The sequence below is a fragment of the Lathamus discolor genome, chromosome 3 (genome assembly GCF_037157495.1).
Source record: "Lathamus discolor isolate bLatDis1 chromosome 3, bLatDis1.hap1, whole genome shotgun sequence".
In the NCBI taxonomy this organism is placed as follows: Eukaryota; Metazoa; Chordata; class Aves; order Psittaciformes; family Psittacidae; genus Lathamus; species Lathamus discolor.
This window is the reverse complement of record NC_088886.1, coordinates 22,799,216-22,813,429: the sequence shown is the minus strand read 5'-3', so window position 1 is coordinate 22,813,429 and position 14,214 is coordinate 22,799,216. Positions and strand designations below refer to the sequence as shown.

The 14,214-nt window shown below is 43.9% G+C and overlaps 1 protein-coding gene across 3 annotated transcripts in view; it reads right to left on the bottom strand.

The window, feature by feature from the left end:
• ACBD6 (acyl-CoA binding domain containing 6) overlaps positions 1-14,214 on the bottom strand; it is an 89,519-nt gene that overhangs the window by 7,519 nt on the left and 67,786 nt on the right. The window contains exon 7 of one of the 3 annotated variants that reach the window (XM_065674047.1): positions 9,845-9,994. The exons of the other annotated variants lie outside the window; for them this stretch is intronic. Coding sequence (XP_065530119.1) covers positions 9,860-9,994 — 135 coding nt within the window. The 3' untranslated portion in view covers positions 9,845-9,859. Of the gene's footprint in view, positions 1-9,844; positions 9,995-14,214 lie in introns of those variants that run through there. 3 annotated transcript variants of the gene reach the window in all.

Sequence of the window (14,214 nt, the reverse complement as noted above, 5' to 3'; positions counted from 1 at the left end):
TCTTTGCCTCCTTAATTTATTTGCATCTGTTTATGGAGACTTAGGTTTTTAATTACCATCATCTTTAGGATTAAGGTGCAAATTCTACAGTCTGCTGTGGATTCTGGAGCAGGCAGAAGGGAAAAGAAAAGGAAAGCAGGTAGAAACCCCACTCATAGCTGTTTGAAGACTTATTTTGAACCTTTGAAGGTTTCCCAGCCTGTTATTCTGTTTGATATCAACCCTGTTGAGTTGAGGAACTAGGAATGACCTGTGTTTCAGGGTGGGAGATCCCACGCTTTGCTCTGGGACATCACACCAACAGGATAATCACAGGAGCAACAAGGACAAAAGACAAAAGCCAGATAAAGCAGGCATTTGCTGCCTAAACATCCACTTCACATCTTTTCTGAGCAAAAGATGGGGGGTTGAATTTTCCCTTCCATGCGCTGCTATGCCTCGTTCGTGGAACTCACACCAGTGTTTTTGGAAGTGCCTCATTTTCAGGACTCTATTTCTGCCAAAACTGTGAACAGTACAATGCAAGTGGGTATCATTAAAAGATACTGCAAACTAAGGAACTGAAGGAATCAGGGACAGCATTCATTGATTATTCCACATTAATAAGGTAACAGACCTGAGCCAGAGGCCCTGAGCGGTCCTTAAGCACATGCCTGCTCAGAGGAGTGACAGGGCAGGCAATGACTTCAGCAAAACATGGAGCAGGGCTGGGGAAGAACAGGCGTGAGTGCTATGAATGAGTTATTGGAAAGGCAGGCTTTCAAATATGCGGGTTGTGTGTGGGATGGGGGATGGGAAGCCAGCTCCCCTCTGCATCACTGCCTTCAAAATTGTAGCTGACAAGAATGGGATTGGAGACATGCGGCAGAAATCCCTCTTCCCTTGCTGCAGAACTCCTTATAAAATACATAAGACTGCTCCAGGAATAGTGCAGCCATTTGTTCCTCTTCCAAACGCCTGTGTAAAGCACTGCTGCTTCAGCAGGAGGCTGGGGGCTAACGAGACCTTTTAGTTCCCTTACATGTACTTTCCGGCATTTATTGGGCTAAGAAGGGAGTGCAAGCCCCAGCATACGAAATGTGTCTCTTTCTTCTCCAAGTGGTTTTTAAAAAGAACTGTTAATCTAATGTTATGCAAACATTGTTTACCCTTTATGTGGCTTGTTTTTTCCGCTTTCGAGCCTAACAGTTGGCCAAATGCTATTTGTTATACTTCTCAGATGCTGTGTTATTTGCTTGCATTTTCTCTGTGACAAATTTTAATCCAGGTAAATTGAAAAAGCTCTAGTGTGGTCACTCACGAGAGGCCTTGAAATGTCCTCAAGATGCTGCTGATCCCAATCCCTCTCTGATTTGGCTTTTTAGAGCACCATGCCTAATCAGAGCCTGACGTGCCCGGCTTGGCTCCAGGTTTGGCAACACTGAGCCTTCAGCGTGAAACAGTCACACCTGGAAACTAGTCAAAGATGGGCTGTGAAAGTGAGGATTACAGCTCCCGTTGTGGAAATTACGTGCAATGAATACTGCCTACCACGCACTGGAAATGTTTGTTTTGCAATGAAACAAGACATGAAGAAGTGCTCTTAAGATGAATTCTAGCTGACCTTGGTGAAAGGGATATTTCCTTTTGTGAACAGAAAGCAGCAGTTTCTGGAGCACACTAGGCAAGGTGTGGTGTGTCCTTCTCCCAGGACGTGCCTCTGTTGGGATGAATTACCCCAAAGGGCGAGTGGACAAGAACAACCTGCCACAGCCTGTTCTCACCCCACTGTACCCTGCCCAGGGCATGGTAAATGTCACCGCCCAGCCAGGGATTACTGGCACCAGCCGGGAGAGGAGCACCCAGAGCACATCCTCTGCAGCCAGGAGAAATGCATTGATGCCACTGGTGATCACGTGGAGTGGTGATCAGATGGACCATTTTGCTCATCTGGCTTGCAAGCAGGGGCATGTCTTGGCTTAACTCCAGCCAACAACTAAGTTCCATGCAGCTGCTTGCTCACCCTCCTGCCAGGTGGGATGAGGATGAGAACAGGAAGTAGGTAAAACCCGTGGGTTGAAATAAGAGCAGTTCAATAACTTAAATGAAGTAAAATATAGTAATACTAGAAATAATAACAAGTATGATAATAATAATAGGGAACAACAAAAAAAAAAAAAACAAACCAAAAAAAAGAAAAAGAAGAAATAAAAATTCTGAAAACACAAGTGATGCAAAACCGAGTTGCCCACCACTCACTGATGCCCATCCCATCCCCAAGCAGTGATCAGTGGCTCATGGCCAACTTCCCCCAGTTTCTGTCTTGAGCATGACATGCTGTGGTATGGAGTATTCTTTTGGTTAGTTTTGGTCAGCTGTCCCGGCTTTGTGCACTCAGTCACTAGCAGAACATGAGAAACTAAAAAGTCCTTGATTTAGAGTAAGCACTACTTGGCAATAACTGTGCAATAACTGCTGTGTTACCAACATTATTCTCAGACTAAAGTCAAAACGCAACACTGTACCAGCTACTAGGAAGAAAATCAGCTCTATCTCAGCCAAAGCCAGGACAGGACAGCTAATATGAGCTTCCGCAGCATGACAGAAGCACAAAGGTGTTGAGTAGGGGAGTTGGGGACTGCAGAGGAAGAGATAGATAGCTCTGGAGCCAATGCTGAGCTCTGCTCTTTGCAGGATGCCTAAGAAAAAAGCCCTTTCATCATAATGCGTTAGTTGGAATAATGTCAATGTGACATGTTAAAAAGGAGGAAATCAGTGCTCTGACGCAGTGAACTTCAACACGGAAGTGTGGAAAGGCTAGGCCCAAAACAGTAATACATGTTTCTGTAAAGCTTTGCTTTTGGCTTGCAGGCACTGACAGGTACCTCTCCCAGAGCCCTTTTAGCAATACCCTGCCTATAAAAACAAGGAGTTCATGGAAATGGCAGAACCTGTACAGGCAGACAAAAGACAACCAGAAAGGAAGGAAAGACCATTACACACTCAAATGCACGAGTGCTCAGTCCCATACACATAAGTTACCAACTAACAACAGATCAGTTGCAAGCTTTACTCTTGCCTCCTAATGGCATGCCTTTTACAGCCTCCTGGCACATCTGGCCATGGTAGGATGACAGCCAAGCTGTATGGCCTTCAAGGGAGATGAGAGCGTTTCCTCATACTTCAAAACTAAACCCAAACGTCCACATCTACCAAGCTCATCAAAACTAAGGTGCTACAAGATCACTGGTACCTCCTACATCCATGGTCTGCGACAGATGTCACTCAATGTAAATCCAGCTACCAGTGGGTAACTTATTGGATAACAGGATTTTGTTCTGCTCCTGAGAAATTCAAGCAAGAGAAATGAGAGAAGATGGACCGAGCGCAGATGGACCAACTGTCTTATCCGTTAAGTGGTACTATGGCTACTGCACATCAATTTTATCTTACAAGTGATAGGATTATAGTGGTCTTGCCATCCCATGTTCATTCCTTGGGAATTTCTGTACCCTGCTTAACCTACCACAAGGTTTCTGGACCGAAGAGCAGGGACATGGAAATAGCTTGGCTAAGCTGAGCTGAGAGGCTGCACATGCTATAAAATATGACTGCCACTGCCCATCATGGCAAGGAGACCTTGACATACCAGTGTTTGACTGTGCTGGTTTCATTGGGCAGTTTTTAAACCAGAATATATACATAACACTGATCTTCCAGACCTGCATCATTTGCTCTCCAAGCTGCACACAGAAACCGCTGTGAGTGGGAGAGCAGCCTTAAGGGGAACATTGTTTCTTCCTCCATCTCACATGTTTTATTTAGTAGAGAAAGAGGAAAACCAAAACCATGATGGTTATCTGTGTGAGTTTGGTCCAGCTAGACCGTGTATCGGCAATGAAACTGGGGCTAGACAGCCCTCCACACCAGCTCCTTGAGTGCTGGTCCACACTGAGACCTCATCTCTGTGCCTTCAATCACATTTCCAAGCAAAGACATTGTGAGTGTGAAAGGCATAGCAGAAAATATATACCCTAAACTTGCTCTTTTGAGGGATAGCACATGCAATCTTTATTTTAAGGTATCTTCCCCTGTGCCACCTCTTCTTTCTGTTCATTTTTGGCACCTTTTAAAGTGCACGCTTGCTCCCATTGACAGGCTCCAAATGTTGGCAGGGATCACAGGAGATAAGACCGATGAAGTGATAAGAGTGTTTAACAGTGCTGGATCCTGGGCAGCATGGATGGGCCGGAGGGAAGATAAATATTTACACTACATCTTTATAAGGCGAGTGAATAAAAAGGGCTAGAATAATACAGCCTCTGAACAAGCAGTAGTGCTTAGGAGATATAAATATAAATCTCTGTAGCCTCATGACACACACTCACTCAAGCCAGGAATATGAAAAATAGCAAGAAAATACTTCCCTCCACTTTTAAAAAGGGTTTTATTTCTCATTTTTTTCCACTTTAGACTTCAACTTTCCAACAATTTACTTTAAACTCATCATCTTCTTTTTCTCTCTCTGAAATTTTATCCCCAAGATGACTGAGAGTGAGACTACAGCTAAAAGCATATCAGAATTTACATGCTAATGCCCACCAACACATAAAACCAGGCAATGCGGGCTAATATAACCAGTCTGAACTCTACCAGATACTTCAGTAGATTCTCCCAGTACAGCCTTTATTTTCATTGACATGCTGCTTTTGCACACAGCAGCTTGGGTTTGGACACATACATTAATATATGTAAAATGAATGCATGTTCAGTCGAAGCAGATAGATGAGTGGACTGCTGTGTCTGCAAATGCTGGCATAGAAAAGCAATGGTTTAGTCTGAATGTGATCCTGTTCTTTTAGAAACCCTACCTTAGACCTCGGATGCACCCACATGCACACAGACATTTGCTTTTAGTTGCCTCCTGAGCTTTAAACAATATCAACAGTGCACCTGAGAAACAAGACCATCTAACAGCTTTGTGTCAGAAGAATCCAGAGTCCCAAATAGTTCTGACCCTTGAAAAATAAAGCAAATCTTTACGTTTTCTCCCCACTTTTTAGCTTTTTATTATGCTAAAGCAAAATACACTTCTGACTGTTCACCTTTGCCTGCTATTTTAGATAGTGTGGCCCATACAAAGGTAATTAATTAGCTGATGTTTGTGAAGTGCTTGTAAAGTTATGATTGTTAATGCTAAGTGTAGGCTGTTGTGAGACATTACCCAGTGCACCCTTGGTACTGAAACAAAGGATACAGAGCAACTTCCAGCAGAAGCAAAACCAAATTCCATGCATTGGCAATGGGGACTGCAGATAGCCTAGATTGAGAAGTACAGGGCTTGGGTATCCTGTAAGTTTGGTTCCTCAACTAACTCTTCCACCTCCCTTGCATGTGGGTAGGCTTGGCAGGGACTCCTCTGTTACTGAGCCGTCCCCCTTTAGGAGCTCTCTCCTGTGTCCTCTTCTTCCTATTCAGACCTTTTCCTGCACTTTGCCAGGCAGATATCCACAAGGATGGAAGGTGCTAGACAGATCTTTATCATCACCTCTCAGGCCCTTCTCCAGAGCCCACTGCCAGGCTATCATTTGGCCTATCTTCTAAGTGCCTCACAGATAAATTAGATCTGCACAGAGAAGCAATTATTACATTTCTAATGGCATGAACCCTTACAGCACAATCTGCTACTGAAAGGCAAAGAAAATTGCATTAACTTTTGTTTGATTCAAAATTATGATCAAGGGAAGAGTGATGCTGAAGCCCTTTAAAGCCAAGCCTCTGAGCTGGGGATCTTTCTGTCTGGGGACCTCCCTTTTAATTTTTGCTGCCTGAGCTCATACTCAGTTCATTTAGGTGCAGTAATTTGGAGGAGCCCTCCACTTGCAAAGCTGCTGTTAAAACCAGAACTAAGAAAGCTCAGAGAGAATATGATGCCCAGGAGCCACTCATTCCCTCACAAAGCCTGCATCTGCTAATGCACTCAAACGCCACTGGCCTGAGGAGTTCAGTGTGCCAGGGTTACGCTAATCCCTCATCGCCCTAGTTTCTAACTGGTGGTGTACCTAAATTTCCAAGTGCAATTTCAATGGGATTTATTACATCTACTGTCATCAGCATGTAGTGCTGCTGGCACAGATACAGACTCTCAATATTCCAGCGCAGACATGGCTGTCTTTAATTGCAGAACAAACTGATTTCTGAATTTACTCAGTGGCTCATGCAGCAACAGCAAAACTCTCAGGGCTGTATTCCTGTTGAGCACTGTCACCCCAATTTACAGCCGGCATTCTGTGCACAGCTGTGTTACTTGTACATGCATATTCATAGGTTGCTCCAAGAAATATTTGCTACTGCCTGTTACTTCCAGCACCAAGTATTTTTCTGGTCATCAAACAAGTGTGTTGATGCAATATAAAAGCTGCCAGGAAGCTGCAGGTTTCCTCAGGCCAGGGATCAAAAGTATGTTTGGAAAGAGCCAGTGCCGAGAGCTGTAACAAGTGTTAGAGCACTGCAGCTGAGCCAGCCACCAGTTTAACCATGCAAACACAATCCCAAGCTGCAAATAGGACAATATTCCTAAGGGCAAGACACTAAAATCTCTCTTTTCAGGGTGCTTCCCTAGCCCCTCCCTGTGTAAAAGTTAGTAGCTCTTGTTCTGCTTTATTATTTTAGAGTGGCTGAGGCAGATACCTGGCTATTTAAGGGGCAGGATAAATGGGCTGAGATAGCTTTCCCATCCCAATTCACTAGGGAATGCTTGGAAATTCCACCTGACACCGGACCGTGCTGTGCTCTTAAACAATCTCCCGTCTGATCCGATTGTTCCCCAGTGGGGAGGCAGGCTGCAGCTAGCTCAAGAGTCATTGATTGGATTAACAGCCTAATTCCCAACAGATGAATAGAATACTGATGTCTTGTCAGCCCACATCATAGAAGGAAAACACAATCTGCTTCTACAGCCCCGAAATTTAACCCTTTGTTTCCACATTTCCCCCTCCCCAGGCACAGGGCTGAATGCACTGGTCCAGCACTTTCAGCTCAAGATCCTACCCTTTTGAATGAGAAAAGATATATTAACCTTTGGGACACTTTGCCTAATCACCTACATGCCATGGGATCATATGCTATTTTCCATAAGGTTGGTTTTGTAAGAAATAATCTTTTTATCCTTTCTAGACAGAACAGATTTATACCAGGGACCTTAATTTTTCTTCTTCTTCTCTATTTTACTATTTGCCTTTAAAGGAAATACTGCAGGCTTCACAGCAAGCAGCTGAAAATTCATTAGCTTAACAATATTTATTCTGAAATATACAGATATTGAAGGTTTTCCCAGTCTATAATTTGATTAGTAGGACAGATCTTCCTAGAGAGGAGCATCCAGTCGCGTTGCAGGAGAGGCACTGCTGCAATGCCCTCTCCCTCCAGCAGCTGTTGGCAAGCTGTGGGGCAAGGGAGAAAAGCTGGGCACATCATTTGCTCTCAGAGATCACCCATTCTCCACCTCCTAATGGAGACACTAATGTTGTCTTACCTCATAGAAAGACTGTGATAAGAAATTAATTGCTACTGGTCAAATGTTCACTACTACAGAAGCAGGACCGTGTGCATATTAAAGAGATTCCCCAAGAACAAAATTTATTTATGGACTCCTTGGCACTGTCTGCATTTATTTCCTTGCTCAGGAGACAAGAATAAATAAAAATAATCTGATTTTAAGGAATGTATTCAAAATTACTTATTTTTCTCTCAGATCCATTGGGGTTTGTTTCCTTCTAACAGCTACCTTTTATACTTGCATTTACAAAATAGGCAAATACACATTTGAATAGTATTTTTTTCAGCAGCAATCCTAGAATACACACAGAGAGTTACAGCACTCAGGCCAGGACTGTAATCCATACTGAGAGGTGGCCTCCATTATTCCTTAACTCTAAAAAACTAATTAGCCCAGCACTAACTAACATGACGAATAGGAGAGCAAGCATGAAAAGATGAAGGTGCAAACCCTTCCCTCCGCCCCCTTTTAACAGTACCTGCTAGCCATGACAGTTTTCCAGACTCCACATTTTCACAACATTAATACTGATACAAAAAACTTGCTAAAAAACTGAAAGAAAGAAACAGACCTTCCCTCTCCTGGCTGACAATACATCACCTCTTCAGGGAGCCCTGTCTTCAAAGAGATGCATGGTGCTCCATGTTCAAAACACCATCAGTGGGCAGGCAACAGTGTGCATTAATGTCAGAGCTGCCTTAACAAAAACAATTAGTGAGAGATGCTGCATTGACTCAAACAATTCAATTAATGCAGTGCTAGTGCTAGTATTTTAAAGTCATTTGAATTATTAGCTCCTTTTACAATTTGAAACCATAACGTTTCATTTTCATTCCAGGTGTGAATTGTTCCAGAATGGCAATAAATAAATAAGTCAAATGACCCCTGTCCAGTCCATCCGCTGTCCTGTAATATGGCTGCATTGTATATTCATGAATCCAGGTTAAGAATGGGGACTGAGGCAGTTGTGCCCTGGAACTAGCAGACTGCAGGTTTTATAAATACATACAGAAATAATTAAAATCTAAGGGGTTTAGAAGGGTTAATCTCCTTTAAATAATCTCTGCCACAAAGCCTGTAAAGTCACTGCTGGCACCATGCCCGCATGGGACCGGCTGTCGGATATCAGGGCAGCACGTGTGGATGGGAGCAGAGAGATTAAGTGGAAGCACTGCTGTGGTGGCGTATCAGACATGCTGCTTTCCTGCATACAGCTCCTCTGGTCACTACTGAGGGGCTGGAAATGCTGTGAGCAGGATCAGATCCAGCATCAACCAGCAAGTCAGCATGCCACTTGCTCCACCTGATTAAAGAGAGAGAAAGAAGCTTGATCAGGATGCTAAATTTAGCAGGTTGGATGGGAGACAGTAGGAGTCAAAAGCACTGTGGCCACTGCTCAGTTCACCTGAATCCTTTCTGACTTCAAGGCAAATGCTGGCTTATATTTATTTAAAGGGATTCAGGACTTTGGAAATAACCTCTTTTCCTACACTGGCTTTGAACTCACAGGCCTGGGTGGCCAAAGAGTTTTTGCACTTTTAATTGTCAGCTGCAATGGACTCCAAGCTGCCACTCCGCTTTTCAGGACACCCTCTTTGTACGAACTGTCATTCTAAAGCCAACAACTGAGTGACCATTAGAGGTAAAGATACTCAAAAGAAAGCAGGGAAACCACCCCTGTGTGGGCCAAAGCAGTGTGCCCCACCCATGGCTGAATCCATGAGTTTGATTTCCACTGGTCTGAGCAAAGGCAAGGTCAACTGAAATGCCCAAGAACTCTGCTGTAGTGGCTGGAGCACTGGCAGGGAAGCTGCAATACTGTGACAACTGCAGGCATGGTTTCAATGCGGCACAAGAGGAGCAGAGGTGCTGCTAACAGCCCAGGGATATTTTTCTCTTTTAACTCTAGTGAGGATGAAGACTCTGGAGACTCTGTTTTGGTCTCATAAACCTTCCTTGGCCTGGTGTGCAAAATTAAAACTTTCCATGTTGAGATGGTCTGAACCACCCTCTGAGCTCATTAAATGAGATCTGGATTTTATTAAGCCAAGCTTGGGGAAGCCTGGGCTAGCAGGGGAGCTGAGTTTTAGTGGTCCATGGCCCTCATCTTGAAAGACACTTTATTTTCCTCTTCTTTTACAAAAACCCAATACCTGGGATATCACAAAGCATCTCAGGATAGTGCTGCGCCCTGCAGCCTCCAGACAGCCTTTTCTTCCCAGGCATGACTGTTTCTTAAGGACAAGGACTCCTCTTTGTGGCTAATCTGGAATTAGAGAGATTGTTTGCACACTTACAGACGTCTGCCAGAGGGGGAAGGCATCAGAGCCTGGATCCTGCCCCATAGTGGACCACTGCCAGGGAGAAGCTGACTGCATGTGTTGACTTAAGAAGCTCCGGTCTCATCACCTCAAAGGGTGGCTGTTTTTGTGACATCCAGCAGTCTTTCAGCAGCCTCTGTGAATTGTATTAGTAGCTGATTTACCATTTTTTATTTTATAAGGAATGAAGAAGCTACTCTTTCATTTGATCAACCACCACCAAGTACAACTACACATCAGACTCTGAAAACTCGCCTCTCAAGTCTGTGATTGTTAAGGCTGTTTCCTGATGGAAGAAAGGAGAAATAAACAGAGAGGGAAAAGGCTTATTGGTACTGCTTATTCACAGACAGTCAGGTTTCCAAACAGCTATTAATAAAGTGCCAATGCTAAAAAAGAAAAAAAAAGGAAAAATGTCTGGAGGAAACTGCCTCAAGACATCAAACTACATCAGTAACTGGGACTTCTCGATGGAGCCACTGTGCTATTAAAATAAAGCTGAACTAAGTACTTGCAGTTTGATCTGTCATTACTTATTTAGTGAGATGCAAAATTGATCTTTGCTTTGAAGTGCTCTTTCGAGTCTAGAGGCAGCACTTTCTCTCTTCTTGTGCTCTGTAATAGAGGTATTCCTAATGAAATTCAGCAGGAGTTGGAGGCAACCAGGCAAAACTGTGGCCAACTTTATAACAGACAGATTTATGTTCAGGGGTGTCCTGCTTTTTGAATGAGTTATTCTGCACAGGGCAGGAATAACTGGTTCACCATTCATGGGTCATGCAAGCGCAGCAGAAGGTCAAGTTCCCTGGTGGTGCTCAAGCTGAGCTGAAGGCTAGGGCTGCTGTCACGTCTGGGGCTGAGCTGAGTAGGTCCATCCCATTTCCTACTAAAGCAGCCCAGGGAGTCTGCTGGGACCTGGACATCTGTCCTCAGCACTCAGAACTGGACCAGCCTTTTTGCACTGGGCGGATGTCTGGGGAGGAGCAGATGGCAGGTACTGGTGGCAGTGACCGACGTGGGGCAGAGCTGAACCAGTGACCTTGAGGTGAAAGGCTTCCTATTTCCCATTATCAATCCCCAGAGCCCCTTCCAAAGTAAGTGTTGATACATTAATCTTTGTGACTGATGGAAACAAACTAAAAATATAATGTTCCATAGGGGAATCTTTATTTATTTTGAACCAAAATTATGCCTAAAATATAAAGTTAAGGGCATGCTTAGGTTTTCATCAAAAATATTACTAGTTAAATGCCATCCTTTTTCTCTTCCACGTACCAAATCTGAAGAGCACATCATCACACATTAGTCTCTGAGCCCAGCCTGACTGTGGATTGCTGCAGTAAATAATAAACTTTGTGTTTCCTGCTGTGCTGCTCTCTTCCTACATAGTTTAATAACAAAGGAGTATATTTAGAAGTGCTGCTGGAGTGCCTCGATGAAGCATGTTGTGTAGGATAAATACCTCCACATCAGGACACTTTTCAAAGCCATCAAGCAGAGGGGTCAGTCTGTTGCCTTTTTTGAAAAAAAAAAAACGAAACAACAAACCTGCACAAGCTAATGCTTTAAGAGTGTCTTGATGGAATCAGGGAAATTGGATTGTCCCCCCATTTGCTGGCCTAAAACAAGTCTTTTTTTTTATTTATCCCATTAGAGGAACACAAGAGAAACCTTTTAAATGTCACTAAAATTTTCCCTGAATTGCAAAACCCAGTCGAAAGGGTTTTAATTTTCCCGGAGACCTCTTAAGTAATACAGTATGTCAAGGTTTAATACACAGCTTGTAAGGGATTTTCTATATTCTGTGCTGTTTCACCAGGGTGACCCTGTAGGGTCGGTCCTGTTTGCTAGGTTCAGTCCCTGCCAGCACTGAGCTGCTCAACTAGCCCACACCACTTTAGATCATTTTTGTTGAAACAAATAGAGGCAAGTGATAAAGAGATGCAGCTTCCCCTGGATAGGTCTGGGATTTTCAAAAATTCAGTTGTGCCGGTCACTCTCCAGTAATTTTATTCTGTGACTTGGAACTCTGTTTTTGTGAGAGCCTGTAATTTATAGGCTTTATTTACTTATATATAGGAGGACTAGAGAGACTTGGCAAGAGGCACCTATGTACAAAAGGCTCTAATTCCCCTTGAGTATTGAGTATGACAAACACAAGTTGCATACCAGAGGGGGAGCCCAGCATTTTGCATGGAGCCCATGCAAAACTGGCAGCACACAAAGCGCTAAAGCACACTAGCTAAAGACAGCAACACAGTCACACACCCTTTTAGGGCTGGGCTAGTCCTCACTCAACCCTTGTTGTCCCAGTGGCTGAGGGTATTAATGACAAAAAAGCTTCCCCTGGACCACCTTGCTTGTCAGCCAGACTGTAAACTGGAAGCCATGGGTAATCTGTTCTTCCAAGTAATCCCAACTAGTAATGTTTGCTACTAAAATAAACCGTTATTTTACTTTGATAGGATAAGGGAGATCACTATCTATGCTGCCCCTGTTTCTTTTTGCAAATAGTGAACACATTGTCATACCACAGCAGAAGAGGACCTTGGATGCCAAGTCATTTTAGCCTGACTGCATAATTCTCTCCAGTCCTGGTTTTGCAGGGACAGAAGGAATTGGAAGGCGATGAGCATCCAAGCTGGAGTACATCAGTCCTCAATCTCTTGTTCCTGAACTCACATGCACACTAAGAACAGGGAAAGGTGCAGAGCCAGGGAGAGCTAGGAAGAGGAGCCAAATCTTAGCCTCTCAACTAGTTACAATAAAACACAGCCCTGAGACTAAGACACTGTCTCCTGATCTTCCCTACAGGAGTATATAATCTATTTTACAAAATGTCAAAATTCAGTATGAAAATTGGAAAAGCGGGGTAAAAGAAAAAAAAAATCTGGCTGGTTATTGGACCAAGGGCTGTGTTAAAAGGATCAGGAGGTGGTGGGCCAAGTGGTGGGGGAGGGAATGGGATAAAGTAGTGGGTCTAATCAAATCAGTTTAAAAAGCTGCAGCCTCTCCGAGTTAACCTTGCCAATCAGAGAGTGAGCAGGAGCATGTCTGTGCACATTAAAGCAGGAGTGTGTCCTTGAACCCACAGCACACTCCATCCTCCCCCCAGCAGCCCATGCAGGCTGTGTACCCAGCTCTGTTGGCAGACAGCAGGAGAAAACCCCAGGATTAGGCACCCTCCTTAGCTCCGCTCAAGTGGAAGTGAACACGGCAAAGGCAGCTCGGATGCTTCCTTGTGATTAGAGGTGAGCTCACGGGATTAAGCCAGCAGGAGTTGGAGAAATGTTAAAAACAAACAAAAAAAGGAAACAAAAGGAGAAACCCTCCCACTGACAAATGCTGTCCTATTGAGTCTGGCAGCTGGGAGATGCATTACTAACCTTTGCTAATGACTAAGGGCACGGAAGTCACTTTAAAATAAATGTTCACTAGGAATTACACGGGTAATCTAAGGGGATTATCCTGTTGCTTTAACAGGTCCACAGGTCCATAACCTAAATGCTAAATGGTCTACACAAGTGCTCGCACTAATTTTGACCCAAATCAACCCTTCTGCTAACAGCTGTAGAAAGCCAGATTCAGTTTTGGAAATCAAGTATCTGCTTTGATTTAGCATTCTTATAAATTCTCCCAATCCTCTGTTTTCTGAAGGAAAAATGGGACTGAGCTCTTGGAAGCCAGAAGCCTGCCAGCAGCCAGGGAAAGGCTTTAGCAGAAACACAGGTTCAAAACATGAGGCAGCAGGCACAAATCCAGTCTGCCACATAATCCAGTCCCTGTGGCAAAAGTATCCATGTTCAGAGTCTGAGCTCCAGCCCTTCTTAAAATGAGCTCAGCCATAAACAGTGGCCAAACCCCAACCATTCCGCACCTCAAGTTTCCTCACCTGTAGGTGGTGAGGCACTGACACAGGCTGCTCAGAGCAGCTGTGGCTGCCCCATCCCTGGCAGTGTTCAAGGCCAGATTGGACAGGGCTTTGAGCAACCTGGTCTAGTAAGGGTGTGTCCCTGCCTGTGGGGTTGGAACTAGATGAGCTTTAAGGTCCCTTCCAGCCCAAGCTTTTCTAGAACTCTGTGATCTGAAGAAACCTGAAACTGTTTAGGGTCTGCTGTACAACTTCAGAAAAAGAAGAACCAAACACAATGGGAAGCTGGCAGAGAAAACAGAGTCCAGAAAAAGTCACTATTTTAAAAGCTCACTTTTAGTGATGAAGGGGAAAAAAACATTTGCAACCTTTAAGCATTTTTAAAGACTTGTGACAATGTTCAGAAGTTCCTGCCTTTTATTTTTCTTAAGATTAGAAAAAGCCGTGAAAGTCTAACCTGGCAAAACCTAATTTCAAAGGAGATC